Source organism: Neodiprion virginianus, chromosome 7 (assembly GCF_021901495.1).
Source record: "Neodiprion virginianus isolate iyNeoVirg1 chromosome 7, iyNeoVirg1.1, whole genome shotgun sequence".
In the NCBI taxonomy this organism is placed as follows: domain Eukaryota; kingdom Metazoa; phylum Arthropoda; class Insecta; order Hymenoptera; family Diprionidae; genus Neodiprion; species Neodiprion virginianus.
Genome location: NC_060883.1, coordinates 8,827,401 through 8,848,987, shown reverse-complemented (window position 1 = coordinate 8,848,987; position 21,587 = coordinate 8,827,401). Strand labels below are relative to the sequence as shown.

Below are 21,587 nucleotides of genomic sequence, written 5' to 3'. Positions count from 1 at the left end.
AATTATTTATTAATCAAGTTGATTGTAGACGTTAAGGCTTTGAAAATTATTGGCACTCAATAACCCGGTTTTTTTGAAACGGGGCGAACTTGAATTGAATTGAGGAAATAGTAAGAAAAAACTCGATGGCGTCTTATGAGATGACAAGAATTAGTCAAGTACAATAAAGTTGAAATTAAGGTGATAGTGAGTTTCCTTCAATTAACACAATAAACCGAAGCGCGCGCTGTAAACAAAAGAGCTGAAGAAAAAATTCTTCTTAACGGATAGAGAGATTTCTTGGGTGAGCTACTGGTAACTCAGCGTTTCTTAGTTCAATTCTCGGTACTAGCCAACTTGACCATTCATCTCATTGTAACGCTAATTTCTGTTATCCTCAGATGAGGACTTACCGCTGACACTTTGGTACGATTCTTCAACTATTCTTAACTAACTAAATTATAACAAAATAATACCGGTTAGGCCGAGAGTTTCCGTCATACAGTGGTACATCGGATTTTCGGTAACGATGGTCTTCGGGAGCGGAAAATGGTAGTCATCGGTAGTTGTTGATCCCTCGGTGGTCGGGATCCTCGTTCTAGTACCTTGTTTGCTTGCATCGGAGGGCGAAATTATAGAATTTATAAACAACAAATTAGTTAGTAGTAGTTATTGCCTATTTTATATCGAGTTTGGTTGGAGTATCCCGCCAGGGACGCGTTTTCCGGAAGTGTCGTTCAGTTTTGTGCTCTTGTGACGAACGGCTCTGAAACGCCACGTTACAACATATAATATGAGGAATTACTATTAGTCCCTATGGGACTTCCATTAAGAGGGGCGGAAATAGCTGGTATGAGAATACGAGAACTAGATAATTGAAAATGAAAGGTTCGTCGAAGTTCCGGTCAGGAAGAAGAAGAATTTAATAGTTGAAAAACGTGAATATACAAAATCGACCTTTCGGCCGGGCCCTGCCGACCATCCTCAGGAAATAAAATCTAAATAGTTAACAAAAAAATAGGATGCTTCAACAAAACAATTCAGAGTTGAGAGCATGGAATATGTTTAACAATACAATATTTGTTGTTTTACAGAATTAAGTGAAAATTAAACAGTTTAAACGCAGCTGTCAAAGTGACAGTTTTAGGTTACGTGTCAAAATTTTGAAGATAGGTTAATCAGAGGAAAAATTGGTTTATGAGAAATGAAAATTTGTCAGAAAAAGCTTATTAATAATTTGGAAAAAGGAGATGGGAAGAGATTAAATTAATTTAGAAAAGATTACTCACAAAAAATGACAACCGGTACATGCTTAGATGTTGTTAGTGGTACAGCATTTCGGACGGAAGTGAAGGTTAGCGGGAATCAATCCGTAAATCTATGTTGTTGATCACGTGTGAAATTTGATCTGTGCTCGAAAGTCATGGAGTACAAAGGCAGTGACCAATCAGGAGTAAGGGGCGTTAATGTTTTGAGAACCAACGATAATGTAGACTAGAGAATGTTAGAGTATAGGTGGCTAAGATGTTCAATATCTGTACGTTTGTTAACCGAGTTCCTTTTGTTCTTAGAGATATGTATCATTTCTTTGATAATGCGTTTGTACCAATTCGGTTCTGTAGCAAGGGTTATAGAGTTGTTAAAATCGAAATTGTGACCCAGGGTCAAAGAGTGATCTGCTAAAGCGCATCTTTCAGTGACATGGCATTTGATATTAGAACGATGACCAGAAATTCTATTTTTTAGGTGTTGTGACGTTTGTCCAATATAACTCATGCTACAGTCTCGACATGGTATTTTATATACACAGTTGATTTTCTCTAAATTAGGAGTAACAGATTTAAGATGAGAAAAAAGAGACAGTTTGGTAGTATTAGATATTTTAAAAGTAATTTCAATTCCCTCGTCCTTAAGAATTTTTTGGATTTGGCTAGATAGATTTTCTATATACGGTATAGAGATAGAGTTTTTAAATTTTAAAGAACTAGATAATTTAATCACGTGAGGTAATAAGTAAGAAAAACACATTATTAAGTGGGATACGGAGTTTTTAAAAACATATGTCGCGGCGTAACAGTAGCGACCCAAAAAACTCCCAAGTACTAATTTTTATCTCTATTGGATGATTTTTTTTTCAAGTTGTGGCTACCATTTCAGCTCCTCTATATTGAATTTTTACATTTTGACTAAAAATTTGAAATCAGTGACTCGGAAAACTCCCACGAACTGGTTTGCATACATATCTCACGACTTTTTTAAAATTATGCACGCCATATTGGATCCGCTACATTGAATTTTGAAAAACATAAGTAAGAATACTTCTGTGTAGGTACGATGGGATTTCAAGTTTTTGTCAGTTTTTTCGGTGTCTTGGCCCCTCGTGACTTGGTATCGCATATACTCGAAACAGAAAAATCCTGAAATTTCTCATTCGCTAGCCTGTCAAGTCTCGCAGTCTCCCCTCGGAGTTTCGGTTGGGCGACTCTTGTCCTGGCTTACCTTTTCTACTATATTAACAAATAATATCACGATTTTCCTAATTTTGGGTTACGCATTCAAAATGCCACGTCATAGTACCTTGCGCAAAAACAGATTTGATGGATATCGTTGAACCCTTAAACGTAGACTTAGGGCTGTCTCAAGTCAGAAAAATTGCAGGAATTTGCACAAGGTCAAGAAACACACATACAATATTACCAACTAAATGTTATAATCATGTTACAGTATTTCATGAGCAACTTGACCTTGGAATGTCTACTAACTGCAGTGATTAATTTGCATTATCTCTCAGACAATCTATTCCAAATCAGCTAGTGATAATGTAATTTGAAAGATTGCTTATTATTTTCCTGATTTCAGGGTTTGAAAAACATCAACGAAGTATGGAAGAAGATGATGCTTGAAATGGTACCATACAAAGATCAGGGAATATTCAGACTCAAAACAGTTGACGACATCACTCAAGCATTAGAAGATCATCAGATTCAGTTATCCGCCATGAAATCCACGAGGTTCAAGGCTGCCAGTTTAATCATATTTATTTATAACCAATGAACATGTACTCTTCTGTATTGTTTTCGAAATACTCAAATCCTTGAATAACAATAAGCTATTTACTCATACCTGCGTTACAGATTTGTTGAACCGTTTGCGGTAGAAGTAGATTATTGGGAAAGAGCACTATCTGACGTGAATGAGGCATTAGACGCAGTTCTCTTGGTACAACGAAGCTACATGTATCTCGACAACATATTTTACTCGGAAGATATTAGAAAACAGCTGCCAAAAGAGACAGACGATTTTGACAAGATAACTATGACATGGATGGAAGTCAGTGGGCGCATAGCAGCTAACGGGCTTGCTTTGAAAGTAACTCGTGACCCACGTGAGTATCATGCAATACACCCATATATGTATTAGCGCTGGTTGTCAAGGTTCCCGTTCAGATATTGGAACAAGTTTTTTTTTTGTCTTTTGATTAACCTTCCGAAAAAAATTAATGAAACAGATTCTGTAAAATCATCAAACTATACGCAGGTCATAGTTATTACTAAAAATCATCCTTCTTCGTAAACGACGAACGAAGAATTTTTTTCGATATAAACAGCCTCTTCTAATGTACTTTTAACATAATAATACACCTATTGACGTATTTGGTGCTATATGATAAGAAGCCTAAGTACCACTTATGTTTTCATAAATATTGTCTTCAAGAATCTGTCGCAATTTTGATGATCATGGTTAGTCGAATGAACAGAACATATATTTCTGAAAGGTTTTATCACTCACGTTTCTAGTAAGAAACGTTTGCGAGTATGCAATTAATTGCGCACTGTAAGTTCTGAAAGCCTTATGGTTTCTACGCCGTAAGGGGCCGTACTTGAATCACGTGTCAAATTTAGAGGTGAGGGGGGGTCAAACCAGTCTGTTACTATTTGTTGCAGTACGGAGAAGGGTGTTTTTGATGTTTTTATGTAATTTGTCAAAATAAAAATAAACAAAAGTAAAACTTTATGGCGATGGCTAAAAAAGTATGACTCAAATTTGGTACGCTACGGTCTGCCTATAGCAAACCTGTTAACATCTTAAGAGTAGCGCTATGCAGCGATTCTTGGCTCAAGAGCAGCCAACTTAATAATAATAGTATAATATAATATTTCTTTATTAATCACAATTTTGTTTGCAAATACATGTTAATTAGAGTAGAGTAGAGCAGGGGATTGGCAGTGGTAGGTAGAAACACATGCATTTGCACGAGGGACAAGGGAAACTGCCGAAAACTTTATCCAGGTGTAGCCGGACCCGAGTCCAAAGCACCGACCAGCAACGTAGCGACTGAACGGCGTCGCGGCGTGACCCGTCTTATATTTTTGCAAGTTTGCTTGAAAATGACCAGCAGTCTTGAAGAATTAAAGAGTTCCTCACAATAGAGCGGGTAGGGGAGAAATCAATGTTCTGTTACGACTTGTTACATAAAGGAAAGTAAAGAAGTAATTCTCAGTGCATGACACAAATTAAGTACTACCTCTAATCTGATTTCTGTATTTTTATCTCTTCGTCAAGGTTTTCTTGTACTTCTTCGGCTACACTTCGTTAACATTTCTGCCCACTATTGGATAAATGGTACGCCTGGATAAGTATCACAGATAATGAATTATCGTTTATTAAAGAATTCTGATGAAGATATTACGCGGTTCTTTCGCCACGGCTCTGGCTGAGTGTAACTGGCCTTTTTTGCTAGCGCTCGGGAGAGAGTTCTCGCCCGATCATTCGTCGCAGAGACGGAACGTCAGCGTTTGCTTACGCTGCCGCTTACGATCTGGGGCGCTGCTCTCAGCTCTGACGACGGGCGAACCTGGTCGTTGTCGAGAGGTCACCACAAATGTATGCCTGCTCCGTCTGTCTCGTTTAAGTGGCGCTGGGCGCCTGCGCGTGTGTGTTTGTACTACAGCCTGCTACGCGCATCCACAGATGGTGACTGCTGATGCGTCAATCGTTTGTATACTTGTGAAATTCGTGTATATAAAGTGACTAAAAGATGGAAACGGAAGAAAGTGCATTTATTAACGAAAAAGGGACGAAGAAATATCCAAAGAAAATAAGTGAGTACTTTATAAAAATATAGATATGTACCTACAGGACCTACACATTATAGATGAAATATTTGTAATACGTTGATACTTTATAGCGTTAACCTATACATTCGCGCAACAAATTTTAGCGACATATTTAAGGGAAATCGTTTCTTTTTCAATAATACATTAAAGCAATGCGCGCGTGACTCATTGGTTCTTGATATTCGGAGTATCAATTGTGATACTGACCACATTGGCTTATCCAGTGCTTTGCTAATCGAGTGTAAAAACGTGTATTACGTATAAAATCATAAAAAATACGGTACCAAACAAATAATTTCAAATGAAAATAAATGAAATAGAATGATGATAAATAATCTTCGTTTTTCAGAAAAACAAAAGAAAAAAAAGAAAAATCGGAAATATCAATGTGCATGGCGTCAGCGTAGAAAAAATTTGAAAAAAAAGATTCGAAGGAAGAAAAAGAAGAAAAAAAAAAGAAAAAGACATAGTGAAAATCAAAGGGCATATTATTTATGTAATATAAATTGTCATGTTTGTCTACGATAGCGCAATAAATGAATATTGTATTTTACCACATAAATGATAGTACTTTTATACTGATAAATAAAACAATTCGTGCGATATTATTCCCTAACCATTCCAACATATTTAAAAATGCACAACGTTGATGTTTAAGTGATCACTTCTGCCGGCACTCCCGGAGTGCAACCCTTCCTTTTTTTTTTGATCACTATTCATCCATGTTGCCACGTACCAATATAGATCAGAAGACCTCGTGGTCCACGGCCCGCAATGATTGAAAGATTCACACCCGCTGGATCAGGGTTGATTACCGCGAGGGTTGTGTCCTTGTCAAAGTGCAAAAGCACACCTGTTGTGCTAAAACGTTGACATCTATAAGGTTAAGATTGCAGTACTAAGAAATGGGGAAATTAAATTCTGAAAATAATAAGTCGTAGAATTTCATTAAAGCAAATAAAATGTGTACGTACAATATAAAAGGGTTATAGAGCGACCTACAATTCACGTAAGGAGACGGTGAATGATCTGGATACGAAGATAAGAACTGAACAAAATGATATTAATAGATAATCAAGAATAAAAAAGATGTTTTTAAATGAGAAAGATTGAGTACTCTGAAAAGGGCAAAGGAATATCATAAGTTGACAAAATATTAGATTAATAATCTGGGATTTCCAGTTCAGTGAATAGGATTTGAGGTATAGTTAGAGGGAAAGGTGAGCCGATAAGTTTTTCTGGAATATAGTTGAAGTTATCTTCTGGAACCTACCGCCGGTACCAAGCTGTATCTTTGACCTGAGTCCCAAAATCATTACAAAGGATCCAACATCGTCCAAGCTAGCCAGCGAAACTGGACTGTTGAATCTTCGCAGACTTGATCATCGAAATTGATGTCCTGCAGCGACCTGAAGGCCTTGGATGGTAGCTGGTATCAAGCACTGAGGTGCACCCCGCATGTCCTCCTGGTAGAGATCACTTTTATGCCTTGGTTCGCAAATTCAGTTGATTGGTCGGTGTTGTCTGGTCCATAATTGAAACTTGGTTTTTCTGATAGTAGAGGTAGATATTATCGATGGCGAATGACCTCAAACATCCCATTGTCGAACCTCCTAGGTCATCGTTCGGTACCTAAGCCTGAACGAATGTCCGAAAAACATTTCCAGGGTAAGCGTCTGGCGCAGTGGACACGTACCACGGTATTGAAAATGCAATGAAATCAGAGGGCCTTTCTTAACACTGTCAACTATTTTCTGATACTATTCTAATTCTGGCCTGAAAGAGTTTGAACAGAGATTTTCTCTTCATTCGATCACCTCGGTTTTGCTCAATACATTTCCCTCGGAGCGGCAGCGGTATTTTGTAGTATTTCTTGCTCATGCAGAATGTCTAGTGGAACTCTCTATCAAATTTTTTAAATGACGCCCACATGGTGTTGTAAATAATTGTTTTTATTTTTGCCTGTTCATATTAATGTGGGAGGTCAAAAACGTATGTCAATACGGGGATATGAATAGTATAAATAAGGGGACGGTGAGGAATTTAAATCTCTTGTTGACATAAAAGAAAAATATGAAATCAATGGACAGGCTTAGAAAAAAAATGAAATGACGAGAACGATAATAAATATGACTTTGACTATCAATTGAATAAATTAAATATAAATAAAATGTAAATGAAATATAAATAACATATAAATAATGTAAGATTACAGTCGAGGTTTAAATAATCTCGGCCCTCCGAGAGCGCTTTCTTTTGCTTAGGCGAGAAAGTAAGATCGCCTGATCATTGTGGCGATGGGTGCTAATTGCACATGTCGCGCGCCCGCCCCACGTTGGGCACCATTCTGAGATTATACAAAATAAAAGGATATTAAAGTTTGGGAATATGGATCCAATAAACCGATGTCCAATTTTTTTTCCTTAATAAAATAAATGAACAATATATTATCGGTCCCCGAAAAATAAAATAAATTACAAAATCACAGAACGATTTGCATATATCTACCTATATATATACTAACAGAACAGACACACTAGGCGCATCACTACACATAAACCACTACACATAAAGGTTTAAAGATATTTTCTCTCGAACGTTTTTCCGAAGTAAATTCAGCTCCCCAGCAGTGCAATGTCTTAAATACAAAATTACAATTGTCTTGGCAACTTACCTTAACCACGGGCTTTTTTATTGTTGGCTCTTTCCTTCAAACTCTGGGGATTCTTGGGTGGTGAATTGGCGGAGAATTAATCTTCGGACTCGTCAGGTGGCCAAATCGATCGGGATATACCGACGGTATACAGTCCACGTTACGGGTTATCACACGACTGGTCTTTTCGACGTCTCCGGAGAGAAAGAGGGCGATTTGTTCGATGATCCGTACCTCTTGGACTTGATAATTGCGAAAAGGAGGGGCGGGCGCGCGACATGCGCAATTAGCACCCATCGCCATAATGATCAAGCGATCTTACTTTCTCGCCTAACCAAAAGAAAGCGCTCTCGGAGGGCCGGGAATATTTAAATCTTGACTGTAATCTTACAATAAAGTGTAAATGAAGTATAACTAAAATATAAATAAAATGTAAAGGGAATATAAATAAAATGTAAATGAAATTTAAATAAAATAAAAACAACTCTTCAAATCCCATCCATCGTCAAAATAATTAAAATTACACCTTCATTTAAACATTGACAAATAAATTTTGAAAAAATGCGCCGGAATCAATACACACTGGTATATAAAATTGTCTATGATGATAATTAAAAAAAAAAAATTGATAAATCATAAATATGTTAAAAATCATTCATTCCTTAATTTAGTCCTCGGCAGCAGCTCCGTTGTGTGATTAATTAGATTATGTTGGAACTTCTTCGATAAGGTTCACGTTCACGGCTTTTTGAAAGTTTTTCCTCCTTATCTCAGTATTGAGCGACCGACAGGTTTCGTAGACTGCACACGTTAAATTTGTAATAACAGTAGCAAAGATCACACAGATTCCTCTTATTTGGTGAAATTCGTGTTGTGAATAATTGAAATAGGCATTAAAGTTAAGACAAGACTGAAATTTTGACTGCTGTGGAGTATTCCATCGGAGGACTATTCAGGTTGGCGTCTTTCAGCAGAGTCTTTAAAATACTCTGCCGTTTCGCCCGCCTGACGCCGAAATCGTGATGGCTGTACTAGGTAAAATTTCGCGGGCACTTTTAAATTTAAATGATCGTTACAGTGTATTAATATTTGCATGATTCGCCTTTTGATTTCCATCGCTATGCCTATCGGAGAAGTATAGATCAACATCGCTAATGGCGCAGTTCTGCAAGAAATCGGATCTCAAAGTTCATATTGCTCTTTACACGGGGTGAGGCATTTAAAGCGTGAGAGAGCAGTATTACTTAAACTATTGACGACACTCAAAAAAGTTTCAGATGAAAGTTACATTATTCAAGAAGGTCATCATACTGGATCATCTTATCTCTTTTTCGGTGGAGGCATTGAAACAACGTCCAGTCAGCGCCATTTTTTTAAATCGAACAATTATTTTTTTTTCTTACGACAATATTACTGACTTCAAGGCATATTCAGAGATCTACAACACAAGGTCATTCTAGGCAGGCGAAGTATGAAAATAGTCGAAAAATCGCATCGAATCAAAATAATTATCTTCAAAGGATTTACTAACCTTGGTTAATGTGTACGTACAGAAGACGACTTACCTAACCTAACGTAACATTATTTGATTACTTTTTATGGGGTTTTGTCAAAGAACGCGTCATGGCGGTAGCACCTACCACGCCTGACGACATGAAAGAAAGAATACACCGAGCATGTGCTGAAATTACATCACAAATTTTGGCTGAAGTTAGACGGCCTTTTGATCAGCGAATTAACAATTGTTTACAAGTGGAGGCTCATCATTTCGAAAATCTTCTGTAGGTAGATACAAACCAAGGTTAGTAAATCTTTTGGAAATAATTATTTTGATTATATTTTTCGACTATTCACATACTTTTCGTGCCTAGAATGAACTTGTGTTGTAGATCGCTGAAATTGCCTCAATGTCAGCAATAATGTCATAGAAAAAAAATTCATCTTTCCATTTAAAAAAGTGGCATGAAAAAAAAATAAGATGGTCCAGTATGATGACCTTCTCGAACAATGTAACATTCATTTGAAACTTTTTTGAGTATCATCAATAGTTTGACTACTATTGCTCTGTCACACTTTAAATGCCTCACCCTGTGTATTGAATTGAAGTTAAATTTGAAATTTCTTAGCATTTCATGATTCAAGATTTTGAGTAGCAATCACATGCTCGTTAAACGCTAGAAGACAGAATTTCTGGGAATCATGTTACGTGCGGAGCGGTCTCGCACGCGACGACTTAACCCTCTAGATTTCCGCAGAGGTTTATTTTTATTTTTTTCGTAGGTTGGTAGGTGATCGTCCTCTACAAGGCGATCCCTGGGAAATGGGTTGGAGGATTTAATTATATTGTAATAGAATGTTTACTAGGGAACCAGGTTTTAATGAATCAAATTGGAATGCATGAAATCGGTAACCAGGAAGCTTACAATGGTTTTAACCTAATGTTTTCATGCATGCACCTACTCACTCTTTGGTGGTTTCTACTCCGAATTCTCACTCACTCTCTCGCTCAATTATGGTCACTCCTATCTCTACACAACTTGATTAAGTTCGTGGCAGGACTTCAAGCACTTATTACTAACTTCGAAAGACTGACGCTGCGACGCGAGAAGCCGTCCCGACCGCGTGTAGAACAGAGTATTACCCTCTAATCGTCGGTGGCGGGAGAGGACTTACAACCTCTATACGCGGTTGCTTTGAAGGAGCCGGGTCCCGCTGAAGTCGTTCTCAGCTGTCTCTAACGGGACTAACTTCGCTCGCTCGTCCGACACCTCTTGGAGCGTCGGACAGCGAGCAAGGTTTTTGCTGATTTTACAATTTAGAACAAAGGCTTGCCTCGCGATGATCATTCCTGAAGCGCGTGATCTCGCGTTCGCCTGATCCCGGTGTTGGTTACACCCGGGATCTGGCGGGTGCAGGGACGCTGACGTTGCAACGGTCAACTACGCCGAAAAGCGATATTAATAATTAATGAAATTGGTATTGTGACCAATTATTTTTGTTACTATCGTGGCACCACGTTGGGCGCCATTTTGGAACACGACAAAATTTCTCGCGAGGGTTAAACGAAGAAATGAGATAATTGGCTACCCTACGGCGCAGTCACTAACCTGAATAATTAGACATAGAGAGAGATACGATAAAAGAAAGATAGGATTGTTGGGCGCCAGACGCACATGCGTCACAGAGAATAGATAATTAGAGAAAAAGATAAGGTAAAGGTAAAGGTAATAGGTAAAGGTTAGGTCAGGTTCTACGACGGTTTTGCACGGCTTGCTCAGTATAGACAAGATAATGGTAGAGGGGCGGGGTCGAATCCAATAGACAAAATAAGAAACAGGTGAAGCAGAAATAGTATCGAATATATTGATTAAGAAGCAATAAATTTTAATGACAAGCAGATAACTGAAGAGATTGAGACACAATTATGATAAATGCGATAATGAATATTTACAGCCAGAGAAAAGTTGAGCGAGAGATTTAACAAATAACGGAACGTTTTCCGAATAAGCGAGAAATATGCGTGAGCTCGCGATACTATGATTCGAGGTAATAACTAATACGGTTTTATAATGAGTATGCAGAACAGAAAAGATATACGGTACTTAAATTAAGCATTGATCAAGTAAACCATAAAATATGAAACGCGATTATAAAACACATCCGAGATACAGAAATTGTAATAGTTATCACATTACCAGAATAATCAGAAATACGCAAAGACAGGGAATTATGAATGACAAGGAAAATTCAAGGCAACAGGTCAAGTAGAAAATTGTTATAAAATATAGGTACTAACAGATAATACGTAGTCTCTAGTTTGCGGTAAGCGCGAGAAAAAAGAAAGTTAATACGCGGTACGATAAAAGATAATTCAAGATTAGGCAAATAATATTCAATAAAATTAATATGCAACATACGACAAACCAAAGAGACTACGGATAACTACGATCAGCGATATTAGCGACGAAAATAATGAAAAAGATGTTATGCGATACGGCACAATACTCTAATGTCAAATGAACGACGAGCGGGACCACGCAGCGATGTAAGATCGCTCACGCGGTACACTCGCTAAGATAAATCAATCAACGGTAATAGGTAAAGAGACAGATATGAACTAATCACAGAAAATATAGCGAAATAGCAATGCTCAATAGCTAAGATAAAAAGTAATCATTTGACGGAACGCGCTGCTATACAGCGATATTAGACATTTAGATATTCTAGAAGAGAAAGATAACAAAATAAAGCAATAGTCACTAACAATGCGTAAGTAATAGTTAACCAGTCGCGAGGCTACTTGCAATAAGAAAGAGAAAGGGACAAGATGAGAGATAAGAGAAAATAAGGTACGAGCCCAGGTGGCTCAAGCAGACCAACTGCAAGATAAAGAGAAAGAGAGATGAAGGTAAAGGTACGATATATTGCAAGTACTCTCGTGGCTTCACAAAATAGAAAAGGAACCTCACTTACGTAAACGAAGATCTAACAGGTACTAGAGAATGCGATACGATAGCGGTACGACGACTTTCGTAGCGATAACAAGAACACGTTTGCGATTAACGAAAAATGAAGGTAGAGTTAACAAGAGCACATCTGCTATTAACGAAACTGAAAGTAGAGTTAACAAAAGAAAAGCACGTCTGCTATTAGCGATAACTGAACGTAGAGTGTTAACAAAAGAAAAGCACGTCTTTATTGTTCGAGAACTGATCGTAGAGTGACGAAACGAGCGATGATCCTGATTCTCGTCGAGCTGCAGTCACGTGATTTTTCTTCAAATTTGCGGTATTCTAATTGGTCAGCAGGTCGCGTAGGTCTGGTCTACGGATAGGCGGCGATAATCCCTCGCCGCTAGTTTTTCTTCTTCCGCGACGACAGGTATCGGGGCATCGGGACGTCGGAAGGTGGACGGAGATGTTTTCCCTCAGCTGTGCGGTATCGTTGGTGAGAGGGGAGGTCGTACTGCTCATGTGTTGCGATATTGAGGTGTGCGGCAATATTACGTCACCGGTCCTTTGGACTTGCGACCGACTGTACTTCACTCCTTGCTTCACTGGTACTCCCCGTTGTAGCTATTTCGTTGGCGCTGCATCCCGGCCCTCGCTCATTGAAGCCCTCATGCCGGAATGATCTGGTGGTGATGGCCCTCAACCCGGATCCCCACACTAAATCCACCAGATCCACGTGGTCAGCATATCATAGCCTATTCCACGCCGAAGTCCTTCGATAGGACGGTTCGTGAAGAGAAAACCGTCCTCTATTTGATAGACAACGACTTAGTAGGTGTTAGGGTTGGTTCAGCTCCAGGCTGATAAGTATCGTCGACGGGAGGCTTTGTTGTGTTTTTGACGCACAGCCCTGTACGCCGCCTGACGATGCATCCGAGCGGTAAAAGCATTCATTCGTGGTTCGGCTCCTGGCCGATAAGTCTCAAATAGTCGGAGGTACTGTTTGTGCATCACGCACGACCCTGTTCGACAACTAGATAGGCATCCATCGGGAGTGGTTTCAGCGGTATTCGTTCGTCTGTAGTCGGTGGTGGTCGATGTTGAGCTGGTACGTGACCCCTGTCAGGCAGTGTCCAGGTATCTTGACGCGAAGGTCTCGTAGATGGTTCTCGTAGAGCATTACAGAATTAGAAAACAAAAAAAAAAATTAGCTTAATAAAGAGAATTCAACTTAAAAATAATTAGTCGTTCATTTTTGGAGTATTGGCCTCAAACGTGCTTTCGTTATTTTTAGCGATATTTGTACCTAGGGGAGTGCGATAATTAAACAAAGTGACGGGGTACGAAATACTATGTCACAGTATATAATGATATATTTTGGTGTGCATACATGCGGCGTTCGTGACAATCACACGGAAAATTGTATTCCGTTTTTGAGTTGAATCATTTTTTAACTCATATGTTACACGACCAGGTGCAGCAAAAAAGAAAAGGTAGTTTTCGTATAAGTTCTTTCCATATGATGAGAAATCGGCTTTAAAAATCTTTAAGTAATTTATCATCAACAATTTTTCCATGAGACCAGGTCTTCAAGATCCTAAATCATCAATAAACTAAAATGATGTAGCCCCATTTTGGTACGTTAACTGAATGCAGTTCTTATAGGTCATTCATTTTTACCATAAATGTGTATTTTATTAGATATATTTAATCATATTACATTATAAACATGCATTGTAACGTAACCGGCGAGCCAACGCAGTCTATACGCATTCAAAGGTTTGGCAGTGCATCTTGACACGCCGATTAATTACAACACACCGTGAGCATCACCGGTTAGCAACCGCCGCCTGAGCGCCGCTGTGCGAAGTCACCTTCGAATTCTCACACTGACAGCAAATCTACGAACACTGACGTGTGCTGGAACAACGACACCGTGACAATACCAAAAGCGCGGTGACGCACGCACAAATACTCACACATTACAGATCAACGACTGACAACAGGACTAGTGAAGACCTCCACCAACAGACGGTCTAGTATCGCTATGGCTCTCAGTTATACGGTGAAACACCGAGCAAATTATTTAGGCGCCTGTTTCGGCATACAAGCAGCAGATCTGTGGTACACACGCGGCTGACTCGATCCATCGAACTGTAAGCACTATGGGATGTACGCAGTCACTATTTCAAAAATCTAAGAGCGGAATATAAGTCTCTACCTAACCGTCTTGTATATTACGAAATAATTGGAATTAATTTAGAAATATCTAGCATCTATTCTCCTGGTACCAACTTGGCTAGAGGCCTTATAGTCATTTTGTGGCGAGCTCTGGTATAGTAACCAAAGTGTACTGAAAGGTACCAAAAGTGTTTTCGCGACTCTGTTGCTTTCCAGTAGGGGAGGAGCGAGTGGTTTTTGGTATAAACCAGAATAATTCATACTCTGCAGCGCGGTCAAAACTGGTTGAACTAGAAGCACAGCGGTCTCTGGGGCAGAATTTATATACAGGCGAACATACGATCGGGAATTGGATATGGAATATGTTCAGTGTATCGACGAATATGGAAATCTTATGGTTGACGAATTGGGGAGGAAGATTTACTACGATAAGTCGAGTACGATATAATTAAACAGTTTTATAACCTAACCTATGAATCATATGATACGGGTCAAGATATTTTCTGACAATTTTACAGCAGGTGATTTAGAGGCCCTGCCTGAGCCACCTTCACATCGTTTGAAGAATTCTGCGTGCCCTCTGAACCATCATTTATCAACTTTGACTTATCTGAGCCATCTTCGGCAAATTCAAAAATATCAACTGGTGACAGTTGAGTATACGAGTCAAAATTATACTTATATATAAGCTTATTTCAATGTCTTGGATCTTCGGTCAATGCGTGAAATTTCAATAATTAAAATATGGTTGCTTTGGACTACTGTTGTGACGTGGGGGTGACAGTGTACTGAGCGGTGGTAGTTAACGATTAATGAATAATCAAAGATGCTCCCACGTAACGACGATGAATAAAAATTAAAACTAAGAAAGACTTACCTCTCGATAAGTCGGTAATGTGGGTACGTTGTTGCCTACTCCTATACAGGTCTGTGAGGCTTGTTTAAATGGTTGAGGCTAATTTATAATATTGAAAATGGGAAAAGTTCGTCGTTTAAAATAAATGGGTTGGAATGATTCAACTGGTGAAAGATAAAGTATATTCTGTAACGATTCGGGGACTTCCGTTTCCGTTTGAATGTGAGTGACAGGTGTGCGAAAGAGTGCGAGAGAAAAGGCGAGAATTTAGCAGGATAGCAAAGGTGAGGAGAAAAGGAAATAGGGCAGAGAAGGAGCGGGAAAGACATAGACGGGAGGTCGGGTGAAGGGAATAGGGAGGCAGGGATAGAAGGGAAGGGCGGGTGAAAAAGAAAGAAGGGGGAGAGTTTTGAGGTTAGGCAGAAAGAGCTGGCGGACGGCAACGATTCGGATAAGATAGGAAGAGGCAGTGACACCTAGGGAGTAAGAAGGGGGATAGAGTAGACAGGTAGGCGGCGGATAGATAAGGTAGGAAGCGGTGAAGGAGAGAAAGAGTATGAGTAATGCGGGTGGCCAAAAAGAAGGGGCGAACAGCGAAGAGGAGGAGAAAAAGAAAGGTAGGCCGGGGGCAGTAGCAGCGTTAGGGAGGGATAGGAGGCATAGCCTGGGATCGGCGACGGTGCTAGACTTATGGAAGAGAAAGCGGGAGGAGGAAGGGGAAAAAGGGGAGGAGGAGGTAGACGGGTTGCAGGAAAGAGAAAGAGTATTTGGGAAAAGCAGGAAAGTGCACCGGTCGCCGGAGGGTAAGACAGGGGAGGAAGGGAAGGCAGAGGGAGGGGGTATACAAGATATGCTAAGGTTGATTAGGGAAGAGCTAAAGATAGGTCTAGAGGAGGTCAAAGGGCAGGGAAGGGGGATCAGGGAAGAAATGGAAAAGATTAAAGGCGAAATGACTAGAAGGGAAGAGCAGTGGGAAGTAGAGAGGGGGGAGATGAAGGAAATGATAAGGGATCTAGGTAAAAGACTAGAAGAGGTAGAAGAGCGGAGAGGGGGGGAGATGGAAAGGGTAAAGGAGAGGCTGTTAGAATTAGAAAAGAAGAGTGCAGAAGGAGGGGGAGAAAGGCAGGTACAGGGGAATGCGGAAGTGGCGCAGGTAGCTATAGATAGATTAAAAGAGATGGAGTGGGCCATAGAGAGGAAAGAAAGGGAAGAAAGAAGGGGAAATATAGTAGTGAGAGGAGCGAGACTTGAGAAGGGAAGAGAAAAGGAAGAGTTGAAAAAGATTTTGCAGCTGATAGGGGTAGAGGTCGAGGTAAAGGATATGTGGGAGGTAGGAGCGAAAAAGGGGGGAGAAAAGGGGATATGGATAGCAAGACTAGGAAATAGGGAGCAAAAGAAGCAGGTAATGGAAAGAAAAAGCCTACTCAAAGGAAGGGAGGAGAGAATAGACGAGGATCTCACCTGGGCAGAGAGAAAAATGAAATGGAAGTTGAGGGAGATAGCAGCTAGTGAGGAGAGAAGGGGAAACAGAGTGAGAATAGGGTATGCAAGGATCTGGATAGAAGGGAAAATGTGGAAGTGGGATGAGATAGGAGAGGTGCTTAGAGATGGTACAGGGAGAGCGAGGGAAGGGGGGCAAAGGGAGGGGAGGGGAAAAGTAGGGGAAAGCGATAGGGAAAGGTCAGCAAGCGAGGAGAGACAAGAGGGAAGTACAGAAGCACAGGGAAGGGTACGTAGTGAAAGGCAGTCGGGGGAATGGGTAGTGGGGGGGGACAGAGGCAGGTGGGGAGGGAGATAAGGAGGAGAGAGAGGGGAGTAGGCGAGACAGTAAGGGAGGGGTGGAAAGTAGCTTTTTGGAATGTGGCGGGGCTCGCGAGAAAGGATGAAGATTTCTGGAGGGGGCTAGGGGAGTGGGATGTAATATTTCTAATGGAGACATGGATAGAAAAGAAGGGGTGGGAAAGGATTAGAAATAAGTTGCCAGTAGGGTATAAATGGGAAGTGCAGTATGCGGTGCGAAAAAATAGGAAGGGAAGAGCAATAGGCGGAATGCTGTCAGGGGTAAGAAGGGAGATAGTAAGTGGGGAGGGAGGGAGGGAAGAGGTAAAAGAGGGCATGATAACAAGGAAAATAAGTGTAGGGGGGGAAAAATGGGTAGTAGTAGGAATATACATAAATGGGGACCTAAAAGAGAAGATAGGGGAATTGAAGGAGCGGGCAGAAGAGATAGAGGGAGGGGCAAAAGTGTTAGTGGGGGGTGATTTTAATGCCAGGACAGGGCAGGAGGGGGGAGGATGCTGGGGAGAAGGAGAGGAGGAGAGTAGGAGTAGGAAATCAAAGGACAGGAAAATAAACTCGGAAGGTAGGCAGCTGGTGCAATTTTTAGAGGAGATAGGATGGGCAATAATGAACGGGAACATAGAGGGGGATGAGGAGGGGGAATTTACGTATGTAGGAGGGGCAGGGGTGACAGTGATAGACTACGCTATAGGAGACATCGAGGTGAGGGATAGGGTCAAAAGGATAGAGATTGGGGATAGGGTTGACTCGGATCATCACCCGGTAATAGTGTGGTTGAGGGGGGCAGTGGCTAGGACAAGGAAGGGAAAAAGAGTAGGGGGAACTAGTAGAGGAGACTGGACGGAGGAGGGTAGGATGAGGTTTAAAACAGAAGTCAAATGGGAGGGGATAGGAGAAGTGGATGTAGGGAAAGAGATAGAGAAAAGAATAAGGGAGTTTAGACGAGCCTTAGATGTAGGAGGGAGGGGGAGGGAAGCGAAAAAGGGATGGTGGGATGAGGAATGTAGGCGAAAAAAAGCGGAAGTTAGGCAGAGTCTAAGGAAATGGAGAAAGGGGGAGGGAGAAGGGGACGCGTATAGAAAGGGAAGAAGGGAATATAATAGGCTATGCGAGGAGAGAAAAAAGAAAGAAAATGAGGGATTCATAAAAGAAGCAGCGGAAGCAAAGACAGAAAGCAAGGTATGGGAGATAGTTAATAGGGAAAGAAAGAAGTGGAAGAGGGTGAATGAAGAAATAGGAGATCAGGAGTGGAGGGAGTATTTCATGGGATTATTAGGCGGGGTAGAAAGCAAGGTAACAGAAGGCGGGGAGTCGGTAAATAGGAAGGGGGACGGGGAAGGGGAGCTGCAGAGGGAAGAGATTAGAAAGGTGATAGGAAAGCTGAGGGATGGAAAGGCACCAGGGGGGGATGGAATAGTTAGCGAGGTATGGAGGTATGGGGGGGAAGAAATGGAGCAGTGGATATGGAAAACATGTAACAGAGTTTGGGTGGGGGAGGGCTGGCCAAAGGATTGGAGGGAGGGATTGATAGCGCCGATAGTTAAGAAGGGGGAGGGGAAAAGGGTAGAAGAGTATAGGGGGGTGACTTTGATGCCAACTCTATACAAGGTGTATGCGATGGCATTAGCGGATAGGTTAGAAAGAGAGGTAGAAGAAAAGGGCTTGATTCCACAAAACCAAACGGGTTTCAGAAAAGGCATGGGCACCATTGACAATATATACGTACTCAATTATTTAATCAATAGGCAGGTGGGAAAGGATAAGGGAAAGATGGTGGCGTTTTTTGTGGACCTGAAAGCTGCTTTTGATTCAGTGAACAGGAAGGTGCTGTGGGAGACTATGGAAAGGAGAGGGGTGAGGGAAGGGCTAAGGGTAAGGATAGAGGAAATTTACAAGGAAACAAAGAGCCGAGTAAGGAGCGGGGGAAAGCTAGGAGAGGCGTTTTGGACAGCGAGGGGGGTAAGGCAGGGATGTCCGCTCAGTCCACTTGTGTTCAACCTGCTGCTGGCGGACTTAGAAGAGGAAATGGGGAGAGGGAGAAGGGTTGGGGGGGTGGAGTTAGCCGGCGGCAGGGTATGCACTTTAGCCTATGCAGATGACATAGTGTTACTAGCGGAAAGTGAAGAGGAAATGGAGGTAATGATTAGGAAGCTAGAAAGGTATATGGAAAGGAAAAGGCTGACGGTAAATGTAGGGAAATCAAAGATTATGAGATTTAGGAAAGGAGGCGGCAGAAGGAAAAACATAGATTGGAGATGGAAAGGGAAAAGGATAGAGGAGGTGAAAGAGTTCAGTTATTTAGGGTATAGGGTAAAGTGCAATGGGGGACAGGAAGCACAGGTGAAAGAGAGAGTACGGAAGGCAGGGGTAGTAATGAGGCAGGTATGGGGAATAGGAAAAAGAAGGTTTGGGAGGGATTGGGAAAAAAGGATTTGGTTATTTGACAGGCTAGTATGGACGGTAATAGAGTATGCATCGGAGATATGGGGGTGGAGGGAGTGGAGGGCGGTCGAGGCGGTACAGGATAGATTTTTGAGATGGACATTAGGAGTGGATGGGAGAACACCGGGTTATCTAGTAAGGGAGGAACTGCAGAGGGAGAAACTAAGGATTAGGGCAGGGAGAAGGGCATGGAATTTTGAAAGGAAGCTGGAGCGAGGGGAGGGTAGCGAGTTAGCTAGGAGATGCTAGGAAGAGATAAGGGACAAGGCAGAAGCTGGGAGGCAGGGATCGAGGTGGGAAAGAGAAAGGGAAAGTTTCTTTGCGGAAAGGGGAGTAGAGAGTAGAGAGGTAGTCGCGAGAAGGGAGAGGGGCGAGATGGAGTTTAGGGAAATAGAGGAGAGAGAGAGGGAAGAACAGAGAAAAGAGAGGTGGGAGAAAATAAGGGAATCGAGGTACAATAGATGGTACAGGCTAGTGAAAGGAGAAGGGATACCAGGATATCTGGGAAAGGGATGGGGAGAAAGCAGGTGGATAAGGGTAGCAAGATTTAGGTTAGGAAGCGAGATGAAGGAGGCAAGGTACTGGGAAGAAGAGGAAAAGAGAAGGTGTAGGGTGTGCGGGGGGGAGGAGGAAACATGGGAGCACGTATGGGAAAGGTGCGTAGGCTGGGATAGAAGGGAGGAAAGCTGGCAGGAGGTGGTGAGGGAGATGTTAGGTGAGGAGGGGGTGGGAGAAGTCTGGATGAGAGAATTGGAAAGGATCAGGGATGTACAAGAGAATGAAAGAGTGAGAGATGAATGGGAAATGGAAGTCGATTAGGATAAGGACGAATTAGGGAATAGAATAAGGTAAAATAGGATAAGGTTAAGTAAAGATAAGGATAAAAAGTAAGAAAAGGATAAGAGGGAAAGTAAGGGAATGGCAAGGCAATGGCACAGGACACAGGCAATTAGAAATTAAGTAAATTAAGTAAGGATAAGGTAGGAAGTAAGAATCAGGGTAAGAATAGGTTAAGAAAACATGTAAAAAAAAAAAAAAAAATATTGTAAAGGAAAAGGAAAAGGGAAGTCCTTGTAACCCCAAGGGGAACAATAAAGATTACTACTACTGTAACGATTCGGTGATTGAAATGTTTGGTAACAAAAGATGACAATAATGACGTAGAAGCCGAAAGTAACAATTTAAAAGTGTTTGAGTTTATACAACAATCCATGCTAACGGACGAATTTACATTCGAATGCAGAGAAGCTGCAGAATCACTAAATTTGACCGTTTGCGTATTTGAGCAAATCGTGTGTTATTCTATTCTAAATGATATTATTTGATACCAAGAACATCTATCCTGAACGATACTTATAACTAGCTGGTCGTGATTATTCGATATTGTATCTCTCTTTTTAGATTATCTTGAATCAATTATAAAGTGGGGCCGAGCTGAAGATTGGAGAATAACTCTCTGAATTCCCAAGGAAATTGTCTATAGTCGGACACCAATTCTTGTTGCTGTTATTTCGAATTGTGTTCAAATCTTGGAAACAATACGTTTGATCTAATTGGGTATTTGCATAATTTTTATATTTCTTAACTTTTGATGTTTTTCGATTCTATAAATTTTTTTAGAATTTTTGAAAAAAAAATATTTTGTTTTTGTTTATAAATATTTAAATAATTTAATAAATAAAAGTGGTCCTAAATCACATAAAAGTCACGTGACATAAAACGGAATGTGATTGGTTTGACGTCATTGTGCTGCTACTGGCGCGTTTATTTGAATCCTCAAAGAGTAATGTACAATATTTTCTAGCGCTAAAAAAATTTTAAGTAAGTTTTTTAAACTTTAAGTTTGATACATTGTATAATTAATGTCAGACTTCGGTGAAAATAATTAAAATAGAAATCAATTTTTGTGTGGTGTTTTTTTTTTTTTAACTCACACGGATAATTGTGTGGAGGTTATGATCACGTCAATGTTATTATACTAAGAATGTTAAGCAAGCATTAGTTTGAGTATTTTCACAAAATGGTACTATACACCAACAAAAATCGTTTTTTAATAACATATTAAATAATTTAATAACTTTAGTTTATAATAAACAGCACTATCAGAC

At 40.6% G+C, this 21,587-nt stretch overlaps 1 protein-coding gene across 1 annotated transcript in view; it reads left to right on the top strand.

Moving 5' to 3' along the window:
• Positions 1–21,587, top strand: part of LOC124308425 (dynein axonemal heavy chain 2) — a 618,723-nt gene that overhangs the window by 140,120 nt on the left and 457,016 nt on the right. Inside the window, exons 7-8 of the mRNA XM_046771133.1 lie at positions 2,839–2,990; positions 3,114–3,364. Coding sequence (XP_046627089.1) covers positions 2,839–2,990; positions 3,114–3,364 — 403 coding nt within the window. The remainder of the gene's footprint in view (positions 1–2,838; positions 2,991–3,113; positions 3,365–21,587) is intronic.